This window comes from Lytechinus pictus, chromosome 2, assembly GCF_037042905.1.
Source record: "Lytechinus pictus isolate F3 Inbred chromosome 2, Lp3.0, whole genome shotgun sequence".
Lineage (NCBI taxonomy): Eukaryota > Metazoa > Echinodermata > Echinoidea > Temnopleuroida > Toxopneustidae > Lytechinus > Lytechinus pictus.
Genome location: NC_087246.1, coordinates 36,412,120 through 36,434,017, shown reverse-complemented (window position 1 = coordinate 36,434,017; position 21,898 = coordinate 36,412,120). Strand labels below are relative to the sequence as shown.

At 35.5% G+C, this 21,898-nt stretch overlaps 1 protein-coding gene across 3 annotated transcripts in view; it reads left to right on the top strand.

The window, feature by feature from the left end:
* LOC129254311 (regulator of microtubule dynamics protein 1-like) overlaps positions 1-21,101 on the top strand; it is a 54,871-nt gene extending 33,770 nt beyond the window's left edge. The window contains exons 1-8 of one of the 3 annotated variants that reach the window (XM_064115659.1): positions 2,313-2,373; positions 7,172-7,446; positions 8,843-8,932; positions 9,873-9,928; positions 11,187-11,274; positions 13,727-13,757; positions 14,889-15,022; positions 17,758-21,101. In XM_064115659.1, coding sequence (XP_063971729.1) covers positions 2,328-2,373; positions 7,172-7,446; positions 8,843-8,932; positions 9,873-9,928; positions 11,187-11,274; positions 13,727-13,757; positions 14,889-15,022; positions 17,758-17,796 — 759 coding nt within the window. In that variant the 5' untranslated portion in view covers positions 2,313-2,327 and the 3' untranslated portion in view covers positions 17,797-21,101. Of the gene's footprint in view, positions 1-2,312; positions 2,374-6,520; positions 6,682-7,171; positions 7,447-8,842; positions 8,933-9,872; positions 9,929-11,186; positions 11,275-13,726; positions 13,758-14,888; positions 15,023-17,757 lie in introns of those variants that run through there. The other 2 variants (XM_064115660.1, XM_064115658.1) reach the window with 2 other exon arrangements.
* Positions 21,102-21,898: the final 797 nt, after the last annotated feature.

Here is a 21,898-nt window from a genome sequence, read left to right as displayed (position 1 = left end):
ACTTGAAAATAAAACATTCTGAGCACTTTTTATAACCATGATGAGGAGACCTATATGTATATATATATATATGTATATGAAATAAGCTAACACGAAAAAAAAGACGTTTTGGGGACTGTTAAATAAGAATTCATGAGTGGGATAGGTAACTATCTATTCTATTCTTGTTCGTTTTCTATTATTATTTTGTGTGTTGTGTTTATTTTTCTTGAAGCACCAAAAGGTGGACATGTCCGATAAAATATATTAACGAAGTCATGCACCATTATTATCATAAGCTAACGGATCAAAATGCGAGCGTGAAACGTGAGCTTCTTTTTTTTTTAATTCAGTCTTAACGATACTTTTTCATCATATTTTAAAGGTGAATCTCATGATTCAAAATGATAAATGCTTGTCGCACGGGCAGAAATAGCGGGACCAACAGTTATTTTCAATATTCCGAACTGCATTCTGGACGTTGTATAACAATTAAAAGGGTAGGCCTATTTACCTTACAAATTATGCGAGCGCTGAACTTTTGGACATTTAATCCTCAACAAATGGACATTCTAAGCATTTTTAAAATATGAACAACATCATAACTGTCACTTACAAAAATGATGCCAGCGCGAAGCTCGCACTTATAATTTTTGATATTGATGACAGGACTGTATCTAAATCAAAAATAATGCGAGGGCATTTGCGCTTAAGATTTAAATTTGGGATTTGAAAAGTCCGACAGATTACCTCTTTTAAAAAAGGAATGACATCCAGAATTCAAGTGCAAAGCGCCAGTAGATTTATGTTGAAGTTAGACCTAGTACAGGGACGTTGAACCTTTATAATCATGAAAAAGATGGTAGTTTTATAAATAAAACATGGAAGTCTAATTTTGTTTTAGTGTTAATATTCAGATCTTCAAACTTGACATTTTCCTATCCCCTTCATCATTCTCTCTCTCTCTCTCTCCCTTTCCCCATTTTCGTTCTCCCTTCTTTTCTTCTCTCCCTTTCCCTTCCCTTTTTAGCTTTTCCTTTCCCTTCTTTTCTTTCCTTTCTCCCTCCCCTACTCTTTTCTCGCTCTTTCCATTTTTTTCTTTCCCTCTCCCTTCCCCTCTTCCTTTCCTTTGTTTAATTTCTTTCTATTTTATGGTCTCCTTTTCCCTCTCTCTCCTCTACCTTTCCCCCTCCCTTGATCTGTCTTTTCTTGTCTCTCTTTCCCTTTCCCGCCCCCTCCATTCCCTTTCTCGCTTTTCCTTTCCCTTCTTTTCTTTCCTTTCTCCCTCCCCTACTGTTTTCTCGCTCTTTCCATTTTTCTTTTCCCCTCCCTTTCCCTCTTCTTTCCCCTCTTCCTTTCCTTTGTTTTCTTTCTATTTTATGGTCTCCTTTTCCCTCTCTCTCCTCTACCTTTCCCCCTCCTCTTTTCCTTTCCCTTTCCCTCTCCTTTTTTGTGCAAACATTAACACAAAAATCTTGCTTCCTACACACACACACACACAAACGCCCGCAATCTAACACACGTAATGCGAAACAATCGGGACATTATCATTTTGTTCATATATATATATATATATATAATCACAAAAGGTTTAGTAAATGCCGTAAAAATAAAATCGTAGATTTTAAGAGGAGCATATATATATATATATATATGTATATTTTCTCAATGAACATTTTCATCTATTTAAAGCTTTGAAAATTAATAAACAACGATTCCATAGGTGAAATCTCAATGATCATTAGGAAGGTACTTTACCCATTTTCATTTTATGTCATTGTGATTATTCCATACTAAGGCAACATATTTTGGATATAAAAATACGTGAAGGAAATGTTCCTCTTCTGTTTTATATGTTAACAGAAAACATTTTGTTCAACCAAATTATGATTTGTATTTCCAAGTTCCATGTAGTATTTTCATTGGAAAATCTCTTAAAGGTCAAGTGCACCCCAGAAAAAAAATGTTTGAATAAATAGAGAATTATGAAACAAGACTAACGCTGAAAACTTCATCAAAATCGGATGTAAAATAAGAAAGTTATGACATATTAAAGTTTCGCTTATTTATCACAAAACAGTTACATGCACAATTCATTGATATCTAAATGAGAGAGTCAATAATGTCACTCACTATTTCTCTTTTATTGTTCGAATTATACAATATTTCAATTCTCACGACTTTGACCAAATAGGACCCTCTTTAAGTATATACATGAGAATGAGATGCAACCTGTTGATTTTTGGTACAATTTCCTATTATGCGCCGACGACTTGAATCGAGAATGTTCTATAGGAAAAATTCGCATTTCAATTTTTTTTTGCGTAATTTCCACCGCAGTATGAAGGATGACTAAGGACGGACCGAGCGAAGTATCCTGGTTGAGATTTGGAGGTAAGCGATAAAAACACCTTTATCAAAAATTTCGAATTCATTTTAAAAATGAACTAAATCATACGATCAAGATTAACATAGTGGAAAAATATTGAAAGATTTGGCGTTTCATAGTCCCTCACATTCGTGTGATGAATGAAAACGTCAAAATGCACTATGAAATCACATGCGTTGTGCGAGGTTAGTATACTAACCTCGCATGTTGTGTGAGTGGTTCCAGTCTGTGCCCAGATGTCAGGAAACTGCCACTCGTTAGACCTTCATCCATATAATCGTGGTAATTGTATACTTTCTGTTTTCACAATTCATTTGGAGAAATATTTAGACCATAAATCACCCTAGTCCCGTGAGTATGGTCAAATACACGGTTAGACCAAAAGCTTCAGTCTCTGTATTTTGGTTGTTCCGCTGAACTGCGTTGGCTCACTCACCAATAGTATACATAGACTGAAGAGCTTGGAGGCCCGTACGTACAGACAACGTATTTTAGCAGTTACGTTAGATCTAACAGCGGAAACCCGATTTTCTGATCGTTTTTATGTACATAAAATGTCACATGAAAAAGAAATCACATCCATATTTACGAAAAAATGTTTAAAATTCAGAAATATCGTACCTTAGACCGCAGTTACCGCTAATTCCTTTCAAACGATGATCGAAACATCGTCATCTTCGATCCTTTCGTTGGTCAACATAAGTTGCCATCTTGGATGACGTCATCATCCTTACAGACGTATTTACCAGTCGCTATATATCGCGATTTGTGCCGCTGCTTTGCGCTTGTACATGTAGATGTGCGTGCTTTCGGAACTTGTCGCTCGCATTGATTGGCCAAGATATCGAAAATTTAATCGGAAAGCCTTGATAAAAGCACAACTCGTTGACGGCTGCCATATTTTCCTCTCCGGCAGAAAATTAAAAAATAAGGAATAACCCAGGGAATAACTCATCGGTAACTTATATTTTCGATATTTTATAGATTTTACATCGTATCAATAGAAAGATTAGAGTCTAAAGAAAATAGTGGGCCTTCGTTCAAGATAATATAATGTCATTTAGAATCTAAAAGAAATGAAAAATCTGGACAAAACCCACCCTCCGAATTGTCGAGCCAGATTACACATGCAGGCTCGCACTAACACACTACCGTCGGTAAATGGGGATTATAGTAAAATGTCAGAAATTGTTGAATAAATCCCCAGAAACGACGGTTATTCCTGTCTAATACACGGTAAGCCCCTGGGCTCCCTGGGTTAATGTAATACCAGTCAAACATATACCACTCTAAAATGGGGTCGGAATAGCACTCCAAATAAAAGAGGAAAAAATTAAGTGCATGATTTATATTTTCCCCTTTTATTTGGAGTGCTATTGCATTGCCATTGGCCATTGCCAGATTGCGATCCCATTCTTCTACTAGTTCTACCAGTACCCCATTTTGCATTTTGGAAAGTATATGTTTGACCACTCACTAATACGAGGTTGATGTTTGACTAGTATTACACGGACGAGCTCCCTGCCCCTGGCCCGGGTTAGTGTTACACCCACCGGAACGGGTGGGTCATAGGTGTAGCGGAGGGTATATGGCAGTGTATCTTATTGCCGGACACCTTTATTTCAGTGCTTTAAAAATGACAATTAGAGGAAATACAATCAAGAAAAATTCGCACTCGCTATTCCAAATATGAAAATTATAAATATGGTAAAATTTTATAATTTACTAGGTACCGTATGTGACAAAAAAATGAAAATCATCACATATCAATAAATTTTGTGTCATTTGAAAGCTCTTAAAAAGACCTTTCAAATGATACCAAGAACTCTAATTTTCATCAAGGAATTAAAGTTATTTCAGTTTAAGTGGCGCATATTCATCCAAATTTGTGGCCATTGTCTTAATGTAAAGTCAATGGAATACATACCGATTTTTGTGACCATTTTGAACCCAAGTCTTCAACAGGCTCTAACTTCTTTGTTTTTGAGCCCTTTGAAGTAATTTTGGTATCAATGGAAAGGTGAAAGAAAGCTCAATTGATGTGTAATCATGTCACTTTTTAATTTTTTCTTAATATGTACAATAATTTCTTCTAATTAATTTTGATTAATTATGCAAATTACGCCAAATAACAATTACTTGCCTCTTTTTTTGCCAATTGAAGGTGATCATGATAGATAATTTATATAATTTAGTTGGCATCAAAACAGCAGCATCATGTGGTAGATAATTTTCTTAATGAATTTGTTTGAAGTATTTTTTTTGTAATTTCTAATGTATTTCTTTGTTTTTCTGATATAAATTACCGGTACAATCTTTTTTTCAACTTTAGTATACAATACATGTATGTACATAACCCAGGGAGCTCCCGCCTGCGCAGCGGGCGGAAGCCCAGGGGCTTACCGTGTATTTTACCATACTCACGGGACTAGGGTGATTTATGGTCTAAATATTTCTCCAAATGAATTGTGAAAACAGAAATTATGCACTTACCACGATTATATGGATGAAGGTCTAACGAGTGGCAGTTTCCTGACATCTGGGCACAAACTGGAACCTCAAAAAAACGAAAAGTTCTCTCCTTCTACCCCAGTCTCGATCGGCCATTTTGTTACAATTCATAACAAAAATGGCCGATCGAGACGGGGGGAAAAGGAGAGAACTTTTCGTTTTTTGAGGTTCCAGTTTGTGCCCAGATGTCAGGAAACTGCCACTCGTTAGACCTTCATCCATATAATCGTGGTAAGTGCATAATTTCTGTTTTCACAATTCATTTGGAGAAATATTTAGACCATAAATCACCCTAGTCCCGTGAGTATGGTCAAATACACGGTAAGCCCCTGGGCTCTGGCCCGCTGTGCGGGCCGGAGCTCCCTGGGTTAGTATGTACAGGGTCTTTTTTTACATATGAAAATTATCATCCTTTTATACTTTGTATGGTACAAAAATATTTTCTGATGTATTTGATTGTTTCACCAATTCCCTAAGTATTTTATTGTTTCAACAATTTGTTATACATGTATAATATGTAGCTTTTATTTTTTAGAGACCCTTGGCATTTGATTACAATTTTTTAAGGAGGGATGAGCAGCTGAGTGTTAAATATGTATTTAGCATTGTAGGCCTATGCAATTAATTACAAGTATCAAGAAGGATACGTAGAAATTAAGCTTGAATATATGTTATCAGTTTTCAATGCATTTTTTAGATTTGTATGCATATTACGAAGGCCCTGTTTGAGTTCTCTTTTTTAAAAGAAAAATAAATAAATTCAGATTCTAGAGTGAAATCACTGCACATATACTTCCATACTATTATGAAACAAAACAACAAATTTAGCAAGATTTTGTGGAAAAGAACTTCACAATCCAAACTCACCAATCTTCCCATTGATGATTGATAAACTTGAAAGGCACCAAATTATTAATTGAAGACAAAAGAAAAGGAAAAGAGTGGTCTGTATCTTTAAAAAAAAAACATTGAATGAGCTATCCCACTTGTTGTGCAATGTAATTTCAACTTCAGACTTCTATGATAGATTACGTTAGATTAAAATGTCAAATTTCGAGAAACTTTTGCATGCCATAGTCTACCCACGTGATGCCATTAGGTCATTACGAAAGAAACTATGACAGGTTTGGATGTGTCATAAATATTTAGTCAGGTTGTTGTCCCCGATCTTGGCAAAGAGGGCTTTGTGAAACAGCGTACAAGTAGCTCATTGTCTCCGATTCAGTCAAGTACTTACACTTATGACGGTGTTGAGAAACAGGCCCCAAATCTGGTTCTAGAGATCTACATGAAGAAGTGAAAAAAAAAAGATATATATTGTACATGAACAATGAAAGAGACTGGAATCGCTAAATTGAGAGGCAAGCAGGAAATTCGATGAATTCACAATATGGTGCACCATATATGGGTTGCAGTGGTCAGGCCGAAATTCGTAGTGCCTCATGGGAAAAATTCAACATCTGTTGCCTGCTAGTGCATGCATGTGATTATGTTGCACTGGCTGATGCGCCTCGACCGGCTCACATATGCTGTTAAATGTCCAGGGGGTGGGAGAGAAATTTGCCGCATATTTCTTTGCAAATTTAAACCGTTTTCGGTGAATCATTTTTCCCCTTTTGCCAAATCATTCTCATTTTTTAAGCATCACAGTACACTAGCGCTATACGCTGCCTGCACCTGTGCAAGATGTCGACCCCAAAGTTCGCTGTTTTCTGCAACCGATAGATGGCGCACCATATTATGAATCCACCGAATTGCAATGGGCCTGTGGAAAGGGAAGTGGCAGAGGAATGTAGACAAAGGTATCAAAGAAGAAGCAATTTGAGATCAAGAAATTAATATGGATTGAACTTTGAAGGGAAATAAAGAAAGGCTTTGCCTTTAAGAAATTATAGAGGAGAGATTGATGTCAAAAGAAGTTATGAAAAGTCAAGGAGAAAAGGGACAGAGTGTTCCTGAGTAGAAGAATTAAGTCTCATCCTGTTGCTTGTATATGTTGTTTATTTGATTATGTAATAGATTATAATAATAAGATGAAGAGGTTTCTTTTAAATATGAAGTATGCTTTATGTAAAAAAAATGGGTGTTGCAATATTGATGTAGAACGATTGAGATGTTCTTCTTTCATTATTTTCTTCAAAATAAAGTTAAACTTGCTAAGTTGGGTGTCCATCCATCAAATATTCACCCCAGTTTGAGGAATTTCCTTCCTCCTACCAGATTATGCAAAATGTTTTGTGTAATTTTGAACATGATATTAATATAATTCATAGTATTGCTATTTCCTTTTAGAGTCAGCGCCGATGGCTGAGCCGGAAGTGGCAGCAGCAGCAGAGGAGGCAGATCGTTTTTACAGTGCTAACAAACCAACCGAGATGTATGTCCATTTGATACGCTTCAAAGATACCACTCACGATGAGCTTCTTTGGCGTCTAGCCAGGGCCTGTTGGTCAGTGGGTCAACTGGACAGAACAAGCAAGGACGAGAAGAAGAAACTGACCTTTGATTTACATGACTTTGCCAAGAGGGCACTGAAGGCAAATGATCAGAACTTTGCTAGCCACAAGGTGACAACATGGAAAATAAAAGTGATGGTGATCGTGGTGGTGGTGGTGATGGTGATGATCGTAGTGGTGGTGATGATGGTGATGATGATCATGGTGATGGTGGTGATGATGATGATGATGATGGTGATGATGATGATCGTGGTGGTGGTGATGATGGTGATGATGATGATGGTGATGGTGGTGATGATCGTGATGATGATAATAATATATAGCATTTATGAGGTGCCGATTTATCTAGTTTCCTATTCAATGGCGCACAATATATTACCCCGGCTGTTACAGCCGGGGTAATATATAGTGCGCCATTGAATGCAATGAGCGTCTTTAGCAGCTGGAGCTACAGTAGCTCCAGCTGCTAAAAGCGCTTGGTGCATTCAAGGAATGAATCCTGCCGGGTACCCATTCACCTCACCTGGGTTGAGTGAAGCACAATGTGGATAAATTTCTTGCTGAAGGAAAACACGCCGTGGCTGAGATTTGAACCCACACCCCTCTCATTGAAAGGCGAGATTCGTAACCACTAGACCACAACGCCCCCCATGATGATGACGATCATGGTGATGGTGGTTAATGAAAATGATGATGATAATGATGAGGAGGAGGAGGATGATTATGATGATAGCAGTTAGGCCTAATAACAGTTTCATTCATTGCAGTCTAAATCTCGGGGCTTGTATTTAGCTTGCTACATTTAGTGCAATATAAATAATAATCGTGAATAAATGTATGCTGTATTGCTTGCCAAGATACCACAGTACTTCAATTTTTTATTATTCATTGCAATTTATACAATTTCCTACTGACTCACATGTCAAAGCCAATCAAACTTAATTTAGATATTTGGTTAGTATACATGCATGTATACCTTTTCTTTGATTCACTTTCTCATTTTGTAGTGCAGTTTATTTATAGATATTTGTTTGCGTGATTTTATGCTTTTAAATTCTGAGTAATTTAACATTTTATTTTCGTATATATGTAACTTTAAATGCAAATGTATATTATGTTTATGTCACATGAAAATACTACAGGGGATTCACCTGGATGGGGTATGGGTTAGGGCAGTCTACGGACTATAGTTATTTGGTTAACTTTGCCCAATGCCTGGCAGCTCATCCAGGTGTTTTTGTGTTACTGTGTTATTATTGTGTTACTGTAACAATTATCATTTATCATTGTATTTGACTTGTTTTATATTCTGCAAAATGAAATAATGATGATGGGGAGGAGGAGGGGGTGAGAATTATAATACATGACCAAAACGACCATAAAAATAATCATATCATAAGTATGTACAATGATAAAACTACATTGCATCTTGTGACTCTATTTGTTCTTTGTATTTCAAGCCTTGAAAATAATGTGTTGTTTCGTTTCTGATTTTTTTTTCCTCCAGTGGTATGCTATTTCCTTGAGTGAAATAGGGGACTATTTAGGAACAAAGATGAAAATTGAAAATGCCTTTACCATCAAGGATCATTTTGTGGTAAGACTTTCATTCTTCAAAGTTTTCTGTTTGTCTGCTGTGTATACCTGTCCATTCATGATAATGATAGCTAGCAATGCTGTTTTGATGCATATCAAATGAATGCTTATGGTGCCTAAAATTAACCCATAGCAAACATAAACTTTTTTAAAGCAGCAACAGAAAATATGATTAATAATAAATTATTAATTATGAATATTAAGTTATTCAGTTTGGTACAGGATAGGTTTTCAAGATTATTTGGAGTGAACTTTAATGTGTAGATGAGATTTCACTTAAGATGAAGGAGATAATTACTATACCACACTGGTGGGCAATATCTGAAAAATAATTTTTCCAGCCCCCCCCCTGCTCTAACATCCTTCCCCTGATTCATAAGCAGCGAAAGAAAGACATGGGGGTGATGGGTAATTTTGCCTTTATCACAGTCCAAATTGCCCCCAAAATCCCCCAAATTGAATGCTTTGGGCTGACTTAACAGTTGACCCAAGATCCAATGCAATCCATATTCAAGAATATTTAGAAAATCAATATTCTACATCCAGCAGAAAGAAGATATTTGCATTGGTCACATAACTGCTTCTCGCACATACAAATAGCCCTTTAAATGAAAGAATAATCAATTTCCACAATGTGAATAAAAAATCATAAATAGCCCTTATGAAATAAAATCATTTCCTACACTCGTCATAAATCCATTTAGGAGTTTTATTATTATTATTATTATTTATTATTATTTATTTGACCAATATAAAAAGTACATACACATTACATTAGAATAAAAAAATTACAGTACATGAACATGCAAAGAAATGCGGGAACGGCATGTGGGTCAGGGGGCACAAATTTGATTTGGTTTGCCTGCAAAACTGTCAGCCATATTGGTATGGATTATGCAAGATGCTAATGAAGCTTTTTTTTAAATCAATATTGCATACAGCGAGCCACGGAATTGAACCCTCAGGATGCTACATCTATACATTTGCTTGGTCGTTGGTGAGTATTGTAATTAACATATGAAATATAAGTGATATAAGCTCTTGAAAGCACATTCAAAGAAAAGGTTTATGAGGTGATAGTTTTTAGACTAGTTTTTATTTAACCATGATAAGACATTTTGCGATAAATCCATTTGATGAGCTTTGTCAGTGTCATTTTTTCAGGACTTTTTTTTCTGTAACTTGATCTTGCACAACTTTTAAAGCCAAATATGTAAATGCCCAGTTACATAATTCCCAAATTATACAACATTGTGTAAGTAAATGCCAAACCCAAAATTGCAACAACTAAAAACGTGATTTCGTGAAAATCATTCTATTTTTTTTTTACATTGGAATATTAGGTGACACTCCTTATCCTTTACCGAAACTTTAGATAGGCTTTAAGTTTAAGTATTAACAAAGATTGAACTACTATTTTTTATTATGGTTCTAATTTTTAGATAATCCTCTGCAAAAGTCAATATCATATCCAACAAAGAACAATATCCTTTCCAATCACTGCTATGGCCCATGCTGTTGAGCACTTGATATAGAAATATTCTATAGATGTTCCTCATATCTTTGTCTAATTTATACATTGTCCTTTTAAGGGTGTTGTTTCTTTTAGAAGAGACAATTACCTTTTAATATGCCTTTTTAATTGCCTTGGCTGCTTAGCACAGCAAGATTATAGGTGCCACTTTTCCCACAGCGACGGCGGTGGCACCATCAACATTGAAATCTTAACCAAGGTTATGTTTTTGAAATATCGTCATAACTTAGAAAATATATGGATCTAGTTCATGAAACGTGGACATAAGTTAAATCAAGTATCCCTGAACATCCTGTGCGAGTTTCAAGTCACATGACCAAGGTCAAAGGTCATTTAGGGTCAACAAACTGGTAATTTGGGGAGTATTTGTGGATTTGTCATCATAACTTAGAAAGTTTATGGATCTAGTTCATGAAACATAGACATAATGGTAATCAAGTATGAATGCTGATTGTTTTGCACACGTTTTAAGTCACATGATCATGGTCAAAGGTCATTTTGGGTCAATGGACATAGTATTTTACTATCATATTAATGTTTATTTTGCGTATAATTATTCAATAGCTGTTTTCAAAGTCAGCACTGCTGCTATATCAAATCGCGTAATGCAGGCAAGACTGCCAGAGGTGCTCCACTTGTTTCTATTTAGTTTGTTCCTTATTTCGTAGAATATTGTTATAGATTATCCTAATATCTTATGAAATTTACACTGTCTTTTCAGGTATTTCACATTTGCTGATATGGGATGGGTTCAGAGAAAAATAGCTACCACAGTCTTTGCAACACCCCCCAGTGGAACTTATGACGAGGTACTTAGTTTGTATGTGGTTTTTGTGAATATGATATAGTCTGACCTCTGACCTTTCTTATCTGCCTGCATCGCGATTAGTTCTACTTTTTATGCGTGATGCAGTGTGATATGAGAGTATCGTAAGAGAGGCACCTCTTAGGTATTTTAGCATGGAGGGAGAGTAGAAGAAGGATGATGAGAAGGAGGAGGAGGAGGGAGGGAGAGAGAGAAGAAACCTAATGGCCCAAATTCACAAAGGTGATTTTGAAAATCCATGGTTTATTCAGATTTCCTGTATAAATTACGCTTAATTTAGCGCGTATCGGGCATGTGTATAAAAAATGTCCAATGCTGATGCACGCTTTTGTCACAGTGCGCCAAATTGACGCCTGTTACCATGGTTATATACGCTATTTTATTCATTAGTCCACTGTTTGAAGAGTGGACTCATTATTCAATACGGTGGACTCATGAATAAAATAGCGCGGATAACCACGGCAACAGGCGTCAATTTGGCGCACTGTGACAAAAGCGCGCATCAGCATTGGACATTTGTTTATATACGCGGTATTTTTTAAGCGTAATTTATACAGGAAATCTGCATAAACCATGGACTCAACCATGGGTTTTCAAAACCACCTTTGTGAATTCGGGCCACTAAGTGATTGATTTTCGTAATCGATTGCACCTAATGGCCAATGAAATCTGTAGTAGGAATCATGCAGCTCTACAGTCATCACTACCATCGGTTATAGGGCCCTAAAGATATGAGGGGTTGTTTTAAAATGCTGACAAACGATGGCTTGCTATACCGCAAGGATGGACTTTCCCCATACCCTTTATTCTGCTATTCAATCCCTGGGCAATCTTTTCACCCCATTGCACGCGCTGACATCACATTTTCATTGCATTCATTCAAGGCCTTCACACTGATTGTGATGAGGGACTGAGGTAGCATTTTGGTGCTATTGATTGTGAATAATAGGAAAAAATGTCAATAAATAAGGACACCTAGGAAGACCAAGATGGAATTTTTTTTTTTTTTTGGGGGGGGGGAGGAGGTTGGCATTCAACCAAAATGGAATTGAGAAAACATAGCGGAGCGTTGTGGCCCAGTGGATTAGTCTCCGGACTTTGAAACAGAGAGTCGTGGGTTCGAATCCCAGCCATGGCGTAATTTCCTTCAGCAAGAAATTTATCCACATTGTGCTGCACTCAACCCAGGTGAGGTGAATGGGTACCCGGTAGGAAGAAATTCCTCGAATGCTCGAGCGCCCGATAAAGGTAGCCGTGCTAAAGCCGGGGTAATAATAGCAGGGCCCGCTGGGAGAACAGTTTTCGGAACTGAAGTGGCTACCCTGGGTAAATATGCCGCTATTATTATTATTATTAGTAGTAGTATAAACTCTACCATATATTGCCTTTGTTAATGAAAAGCAATCAGATTGAAATGAATTAATGAAATTCTACCAAAACAGCACACTAGAGTTTATTCAAGACATACATGTTTAGACTGTTTATTAAACATACATAACATCTCATGCTTGATTTAAACACATTTTTTGCCTCCACCCATGTTTCCAGGCTATCCTGTCCACCTGTCCCATTTTCATTCTCATGAAATGTTTTATATATCAAATGCAGACTTGGTAGAAGTAATCATAGAGGAGTGATGATGATGTGTTCGGATTTTGGGGTCATGAGGTCAAAGGTCAGCAACGTATAATATACATTGAAATATCGTGTTCTGTCTATAGCTAAGGAGCCTTTTAAGGCATGGACTTCAAACTTAGTTTGTGTATTTATATTGGAGGGACAATGGTCTGATAAGATTTTGGGGTCACAATGCAAAAGGTCAAAGATCACAAAGGTCTCTGAGATCATTATTTTGAAATTTAGAAGTGAGGTATGTAATATATTCTTGGCCTGGCAATGGTGGAAACACAAACTGCAATTGCATGTAGTCGTGAATCCATATAGTGTCTTTTATTCTTTGAAACTCTCCCTGTAATTCTACTATGTTGATTTTTCAACAAGTTAAATCTTTAAAGCTAAGGTTTTGATTTTGCAAACAATTCAAATGTCTAGAAAATGAATTTGTCCTTATTGTTGAACTTAAGCTGGGTGAACAGATTGAAATGATAAGAACAATACTTGTCATGTTCTGGTCCAAGAATCAGTTTTGCACAGTTTTTACAATTGAGACAAGATAACGTCTGAAAGTTTTTTGCCTGGATTTTGGTATCTCTTTTTCACTTTATATTTTTTGTTTGCCCCCAGCACTCAACACTTTATAAAAGTTGACCTGGCACTTGAAGTTGAAATCACTTTTGTAATTTGACTCTGCTGAAATAATAATTGTCCTCATCATCTAACATAAATAATCATAATTTCATGAAAATCAATACATGTATTACTTTATAAATCATCACTACAGTGTTAGCCTGTTTTTCTTTTTCTTTCTTTTGAAGGCTATTGAAAAATTCCTCCATGCAGAGAAAAGTAAGATTTCTAAATGTCAATTTTTCCTTTTTCAATTTCTCATTCATTTCGTTTTGAAGATATTAGTTAATTGCGTGTAATTAATCATTACCCTGAAGCTCTGTTCAGGTATATTAAGACAAATTTTAACACTTTTAAAGGACAAGTCCACCCTAACAAAAAGTTGATTTGAATAAAAATCCAACAAGCCTAACTCTGAAAATCTCATCAAAATCGGATATAAAATTAAAAAAGTTATGACATTTTCAAGTTTCGCTTAATTTCACAAAACAGTTATATGCACATTCTGATTGGTATGCAAATGAGGGGACTGATGATGTCACGCACTTACTATTTCTTTAGTATTAAATGAAATATGAAATTTTCTTATTTTCTCCCCATTGTTTTGAGAAACAAAGTTTTTTTTTCTCCCTGAACATGTGGTATTACCATTGTTATAACATTTTACGGTTCAGTCATTCTGTAAAAATTGAAATATTTTATAATTCAAACAATAAAACAAAAGAAATTGTGAGTGAGGAACATCATCGACTCTGTCATTTGCATATTACTGAGTTGTGCATTTTTGTTAATTGTGAAAAAATAGCGAAACTTGAAGATGTTATGACTTTCTTAGTTCACATCCGATTTTATTGATTTATTCAGCGTTATGCTTGTTTGATTTTTCCCTATTGATTCAAATCAACATTTTTCTGGGGTGGACTTGACCTTTGGTAGTTAACTGTGCAGGCATGCTGAGACACATAACAACATGCATTACATGCTCCATCAAGCATGGTTTCACTTCTATAAGTTAGTAGATCCTGGTATTGACATTTCTTATGATGCCCGTCACTTGTTCAATATTTAAAATGTAGATCTTAGGCACGTGATCAAGTCCTTTATAAGATCAAAGTCATATTAAATGAAATGTTGTTTTCAAAATTATATCATTTGTAAAATAGTAAGAGGGTGTATTAATCACCTGCATTGTGTATGTGGGTCCAATTTATTAATAAAGATTATTTTGTTTTATATCTTTATATTACTATTTCAGAAATATTTGGCAGGTTAACAATATTTAAGGCACTGTTTATCCTGATTAGTTGTGAAGCTTTCAAAATTTCTGTTCACCAATTGTTCTGTTTACAGTGAAACCAAACTTCTATAGCAAGAACCTGTTGTGGCTAGGAAAGACGTATCTCAAGAAGGGTGATAAAACTTCAGCTCGTACTTATTTTGAAAAAGCTTTAAACTACTCTAAGGAGACAGATGAAGATAAAGAGGTATGGTTTGCTAGATGTAGAGCTTATTGAAGGCCACTACACATCTTACAATTGGTGTGTGATCTGATTGTGGAACAAAACATCACTTGATGTGAATGTTGAACATGAAACATCTTACTGAGCAAAGTTATAAATCGTCTCTATGAATACTTGATGTTTAAATCCTTGACATTGTTACTCTTTTTAAACTGAAACCAACATCAATATCTATTCAATATCAGTAATGAAGACATGGCAATCTTATGATGAGTCACAAGTTTAAACCAATTTGCCCTTTACTCCAACATAAAGGCTTAAAATAATGATAAAGTTCAATATTAGTGATTGATGTTTAAATGACATTGTTACCGTTTTTAAACTGAAACCAAATGCAATACCTATTCAATATCAGTAATGACGTCTCATCAGGGAAAATTATTTTACTTTTTTCCAGTCAGGGAAAATTCAGGGAGTTTGATAAAACAATACCTCAAATCGGGGAAAAATCGGGGAATTTTGATCAGTCCAAATATCGAAAGCACGGTAGTCAGTCAGACTCTGTTACATTTTGTTGCATATCAAAACGACATCCATTGAATCTTCCTTTTTTCTGGTCTAAATATCAAAAAAAATTCCATCTCGCACTTCACGCTCGCATCATTTAGTTAGTGAAATACGTATGTTCCACAAACAAGCCTTAGAATGCCCCTTTTCAGGTCTGAATATCGAAAAATTGGATTAGCGAGATACGTATCATGTTCATGATTACCATGACTACTAAAAGTGCTTCATGTGTTTAGGTGTAGGTCTAATTCTATAAAAAATCAGCACGTGTTTTGCGCTCACATTAGATGACTATCATGGTAAGATATGAATTCCTAAAAAATATCTCTGTTTGAAGTCAATATATAAAAAATGTCAGCTCACGCTTCGTGCTCGCATTATTTGTTTAGTGAGACAGGTACGCATCATAATTACAAAAGTTTGCTAATAATGTCCCTTTTTTTAGGTCTGAATATCAAAATTTTTTAGCTCGCGCCTCGTGCTCGCATTATCTGTTTAGTGAGGTACATATCCTTAAAATGTTAAAATGTGGCTATTAGGTCAGTAGACCTGGCTATTGAGCGCGTTTCGCGTGCCCACTAAGTGACTCAAAATTTTTGCTTGTGCCCCCCCCATGCTGTGATCCACGATCCCCAACTGATAACATGCAAGAGTGCATATGTTTAGACACCTTACAGTCTCTGCTGCATTTTTAGCAGGATCCTGCTTGCTTTCCCACATTCTTCCATTGTTTGGTCTATGATGGAATCATAATTGATTGAAGGACACTTGTGGGATTTTTTGGGGATTCCAGTGGAAAGACATGGTTGTGACATTCACACGTGTGTCTTGAAGGATGCCAGAGAAATTATGTTCTAAAGTTTCAATTCACATGAACTTTTGAATGTCTTTAACGAGTAATCAGGAAAAAATGTCTACACCTCAAAAATCAGCAATACAATGGAAAGATACATCATGAACTCAGATCTATTGCAAATGTCCTGAAAGATTATCTTTTCCCAAATAATTTGACACTATTCTTATATTTTTTTTTACGTTTGGATAATCAGGAAGTATTCTTTGCCAGTGATGATGATAGTGTGATCATGATAATAGTGAAAATGATAATCGTAATATGATAATGATTACGATAATGACAATGATAACAATGATAATGATAATAGCAATGATAATGATAATAACAATGATAATGACAATGAGAATTGGGTGATTTCAAGTCCAGTGTTGGCGTTGGTGTTAAAATTTGGATTGATTCCCCTAGCTCCAAAATCTATTTCTGAGTTTGTAAAACTGATCCAGATCACATTATTGACATCTCAAAAGCTAGTGAGTGACTTTTCAGGACCATCTTCATTTGATGTTTGGTGTTATACTCGTGTAAAAATAGACGAAACACCAACAGGTCAACACCGAACTTGAAATCACCCAATGGCAAGAAGTTGCACAGAGGCACAGAGTTGTTACCAAGGACTCTTTAGAGGACACTTTCAGTGATGGGTGGTTCTGACCTGTGCTGCCCTCTGTAGCGACAACACCGAATTAGTATACTATTTATCAATTTGTAGATATTGGCCCGTATTCTGAAGTCGGGTTTAACTTAAACTCAGGCTTAAAGTTGTAGTTTAAGTATGGATAGCCAATTGTTACTTCAGCTCATTTGGCTATCAAATCATTCATAATTGTCTAGGAAGTATAAATAGATGATTGTCTTCACCATCAATGAATCATGAAAGAGCACAGTAAACATAAGAAACATACAACTTAGTAAAAATTCTGATACTTTTGGCTTCCCATACTTAAACCACAACTTTAAACCTGAGTTTAAGTTAAACCCGACTTCAGAATACGGGCCATTGTGTTTAATGTGGGCAGGGTAGCAAGTTGATTTTTCTTTTGATATATATTTTATAGAAAGTTGTTCATGAAATCATGCCTTTCCCTACCTCTCTCTCTATCATTTACCATTCATCATCTCTCAAATAATTGTTTTAATCTGAGAAGGGCAGTAACTTGCCTTTTGTTGTTGATTCATTTGTATAGAAGTTTAATAAGAATGATAATGATGGAATTGCAGACCCTGATGGTATGATCATAATGACAAGTTTTTTTAGAATTCAAACTATTCAAATCAGTATCATCTTTAAATATCACATTTTGAAATTCTCTCTTTTTCCCTTTTAATTGCACAACAGGTAGTCGAGCAGGCAAGGCTACATCTAAAGTCACTATAGCACAACTAATCATGACATCTAAGTACATAACTGGACCAACATGCCGCTGTACTACAAGAGCTATTTTAAGTATAATATCTACATCTCTGTAAATTAGTAGGCCTACAGTCGGACAAAGGAGCACACGCCTGGTATTCAAGGAGATTTAAAATACATATTAAATGCTGGCACACATGTTATCTTCCTACAGACACTTGAATTATACAATGCTCATGCAGATGCCATGAATAATGCTGATTTTTTTAAAAACTGGATTAGTGCCAGTCTTTGCTGTTCGGCTTCTAATTAAATGACCCGGTAGTTGTGTTTCTGCCTTCAGCAGGCGGAGGTCAATTGCATATATAGCTTGCTGTTCTGTATATAGAGAGAATCTGGATATCTCGTTGGACCTCCCCTTCCTGATTGGCCCACACATGCCACTGTGGTTTGAATTGCCACTGCCCAACCTGTGATCAGAGCCATACATGTATGTCTGCACTTTTTTCATCTAGCTAGTGGTATTTTAGCAGTGCTAGCAAGTTAATACACTGTCCAATTTTTGTAATGAAGATGGCAACAAGTATTGTATTAGTACCTTGAATGCCTGGGCATGTGCCCCTTTATCATGTTATCTTTTTTTCTTCAAAGGCAAATGAAAATTTAATTTATTTCATTTTAATACATAATCATCTAATTCAATTATTCCTCTTTATTTTGATACCTGATATGAGACAAACACTTCACGCATTAATGAGCAAGACCGGTATGAAATTTTAATGTAAAAAACAAGATTGGTTTGTGATACGACCGTGCTTATTCGACGATTATTAGCATTTCTTTTGTATTCTTTGTTTAGATTCTTTCACTGATCCCTAAAATGAGTGTGGATTCAGATTCACACATGAGTTTCTTGGCAATTCATTTCTGATATTCCTCAATATTTATTGTTTGTAATCTGCCATGCGTGGACTATTTGCTAAGCTGTTGGTTTCATATTAGAGATGAGATCGTACTTTTGCCATGAGTAACTAATCTATAGTAAAAAAAAACATTTAATAATTATGAAATCTATCTCTGAAAATGGGTTTCCTTTTTTTGTGGGACGCACTGTATAGTTTCCATAATGACAAACTTACAATAGTTGTTTACTCTTTTACTGAAGTGGATCCCCTGTCAATTTGTTATTTGCTTGTCTCCATCATGAAGGATTCTTAAGGTTGTTTTTGAGTTGTCATTTCAGATATTAGTTTCACTTTTTTTTGTATGAGATTATTTGCAGGAGTGTGAAATACTCAGAGAGTTCAGCGTTGTATTACAATGTATTACTTTTTATGTTTATTTGGCGAGATTCATGTATACCTGAAAAGGTAAAGGAACTTTTGCAGATTTTACCTTTTCGACTTGACACTTTTACTAGTGGTCACTCAAAGCCCTGTATTTGAATAAATTCTCCAATCATTTCAAACCCCCAAATGATTTGGGTTTTTTCTGAAAATTTAATATATGTGCAATATTTCATCACCTGCAAGTGTTCACAGATTATAACGGAAGCAACAGTCTTTCGGTTCCATTGGTGAAATATTTTAAATGTCATAAACCTATTGAAAGAGCTACAAATGCAAGAAATGCTGGTTATTTGATGATTATGACAATATACATGAATTGCATTACAAGGACAGGGTTCCCAGCCCATCAGGGAAATCAGGGACAGTTATTTTACTTTTTCCAGTCAGGGAAAAATCATGGAATTTGATTTTAAAAATACCTCAAATCAGGGAAAAATCAGGGAATTTTGATCAGCCCAAATATCAAAAGCATGGTAGTCAGTCTGTTATATTTTGCTGCATATCAAAATTATTATCATGACAGTTCATAGTAACAATTATGCAATGGGGCAGTTGGTTTGAATGGTCATCAAATTTCTGGAATCATCAAACATGCATTCATACTCAGAGAGTAAACAAGATACGGGCAAAATGATTGCAATTGATAGGTCAATAATCACTTGGGCAAGATTATTTGAAGTTCTTGGATCGAGAAGCAGATCAGCATTTGAGTGCGAATTTGCAAGTGATTGCAAGACTTCCGATTGATTTTAGGACCCAAAGTTGACTTGTTATTGATTGCCAGTTTCTTGCAACACCCCATCAGTAATGTAGACGAGATGACGGGCATTACTTGGCCCCGTCTTACAAATATTTGCAATTGATCCGATCGATCACAGCTATGGACGGCCAGCAAAATCTACATCTAAAATGTACCCGGTATGTTTGTTCAAAAGATTTTCTAGATATGATGTATATGCATAAATTCATCATTCTCTTGAAAATTCAGTGATTTTTTTTCTGCATAATTCCTGTTTTTGTATAAATATTGTGGTATGGATGAATGTCCATAGAGTCGAGATTGATTGGATCAATCGTAACTCTATGTAAGATGGGGACCTGAACTGACAAGGCCAGATTAACTTAGTGCAATGATGTGGTCAGTAATCCGACAATGTTTTTTTTTTCAGATATTCCTCGTTAGATTTAATGAAATGTTTTTGTCTGTGGTGATTAGTTATGTTTACTTGGGTTTTGCAGATTAGCCATGTGATTAAGGTCCTCAAAACCACCATCATCATCTTCATCATCACCACACCACTATCGTGACCACCATTACCAAAACCATAATCACTGTCATCATCATTTAGTATCATCACCATCATAGTCACATATTCATCCTCATTACTGCCACCACCATTTCATCATATTGGCCAGAAATTTAAAAGGGGTATATATTAGGATTTACCTTGCAATATACATTTATATTAGTGGGATAATTTTTGTTTATTCTGGTGGTCAGAGTTTAAGAATCATGGTTTTAACATATATTGACATTCCCATTTAATTCAAAGTGTTATTTTGAGATTGCGTCAGGCTGTTATTGCATTTCCGATTTCCCTGTGAGAAATGGCTAAAATTCAGAAGTTTTGTATCATTGAAGAGCTCCCTTATGCATTTTGTAAAAAGTATGAATAACTGCACTTTATTAAAGAATTGGCTGAATATATCATATATTGTGTGTATGTTTGTTTGAAAATCATGTTGAGGGTTTACAACCCTAACTCTGAGTGCCGTTGAGTTTGATATATGATCCTTATATTCTCATATATGTTTTGAACATGCCGAAGATAACTCCTTAGTTTTTGTAATGTCTAAAGAAAACGTAATATATATTAAAACATATATATTATTTAGGAGACCTTGCCTCACAAATTATTGGGTACAGAGGTTTGTAAAATGAATGGTGAATTCTAATAAAGTCTGAAAATATATCATGAATTATTGTTGTAAAATGTGTTGTTTGTAAATTCAGGTGGGTGTTTAATAAAGCTGTTCGTAAGTTACGAGCGACTTTACAAACGACTGGTGATGCTTTCTTGTAGTAAATGATACACCAGATCTCGTTGGTGTAGATATACTGTAGTCCCTAAGAAAGGATCACCAGTCATTGTACAGCTGCTTGTAACTTAAAAATAGCTTTAAGAAACACCTACCATGGCCCCTTAACATAAAGCTTACCAATTGATTGTGGTGCTGTGTTTTAGAATTTATGTAATCAATCTTAGAAATAAGCACCATGATCAACTGTCAAAATTAATGTTAAGGAGCCCACTTGTTGACAATATAGATCCTCCTGTGAGAAATTTTGAAGGCTTTCTAAATTGATGGAAAAGCATTAACGCTAAAAGTTTCATAAAATCTTGAACATTGAAAGTCATCTCCTTTCAATCAGATTGTTGCGAGTTCAAATCCCAGCCATGGCACTAATTTCCTTCAGCAAGGCCTTATTCTATATTGTGCTGCGCTCAATCCAGGTGAATTAACAGGGTTCCTAGCCTATCGGGGAAAATTATTTTTATTTTTATCCAGTCAAAAAGTCAAAAGCATGGTAGTCAGTCAGACTCGGTTATATTTCATTGCATATCAAAACAACATCCTTTGAATAACTGGATAAATGGTGGTCATTTTTAGTGCTAACTAATTAGTTTTACATTATTGTTTTTATACTGAAAATACATGTAATTCACTGCAACAACTTTGAAAACATGCAAAACTGGGAATGGGTTTAAATAATA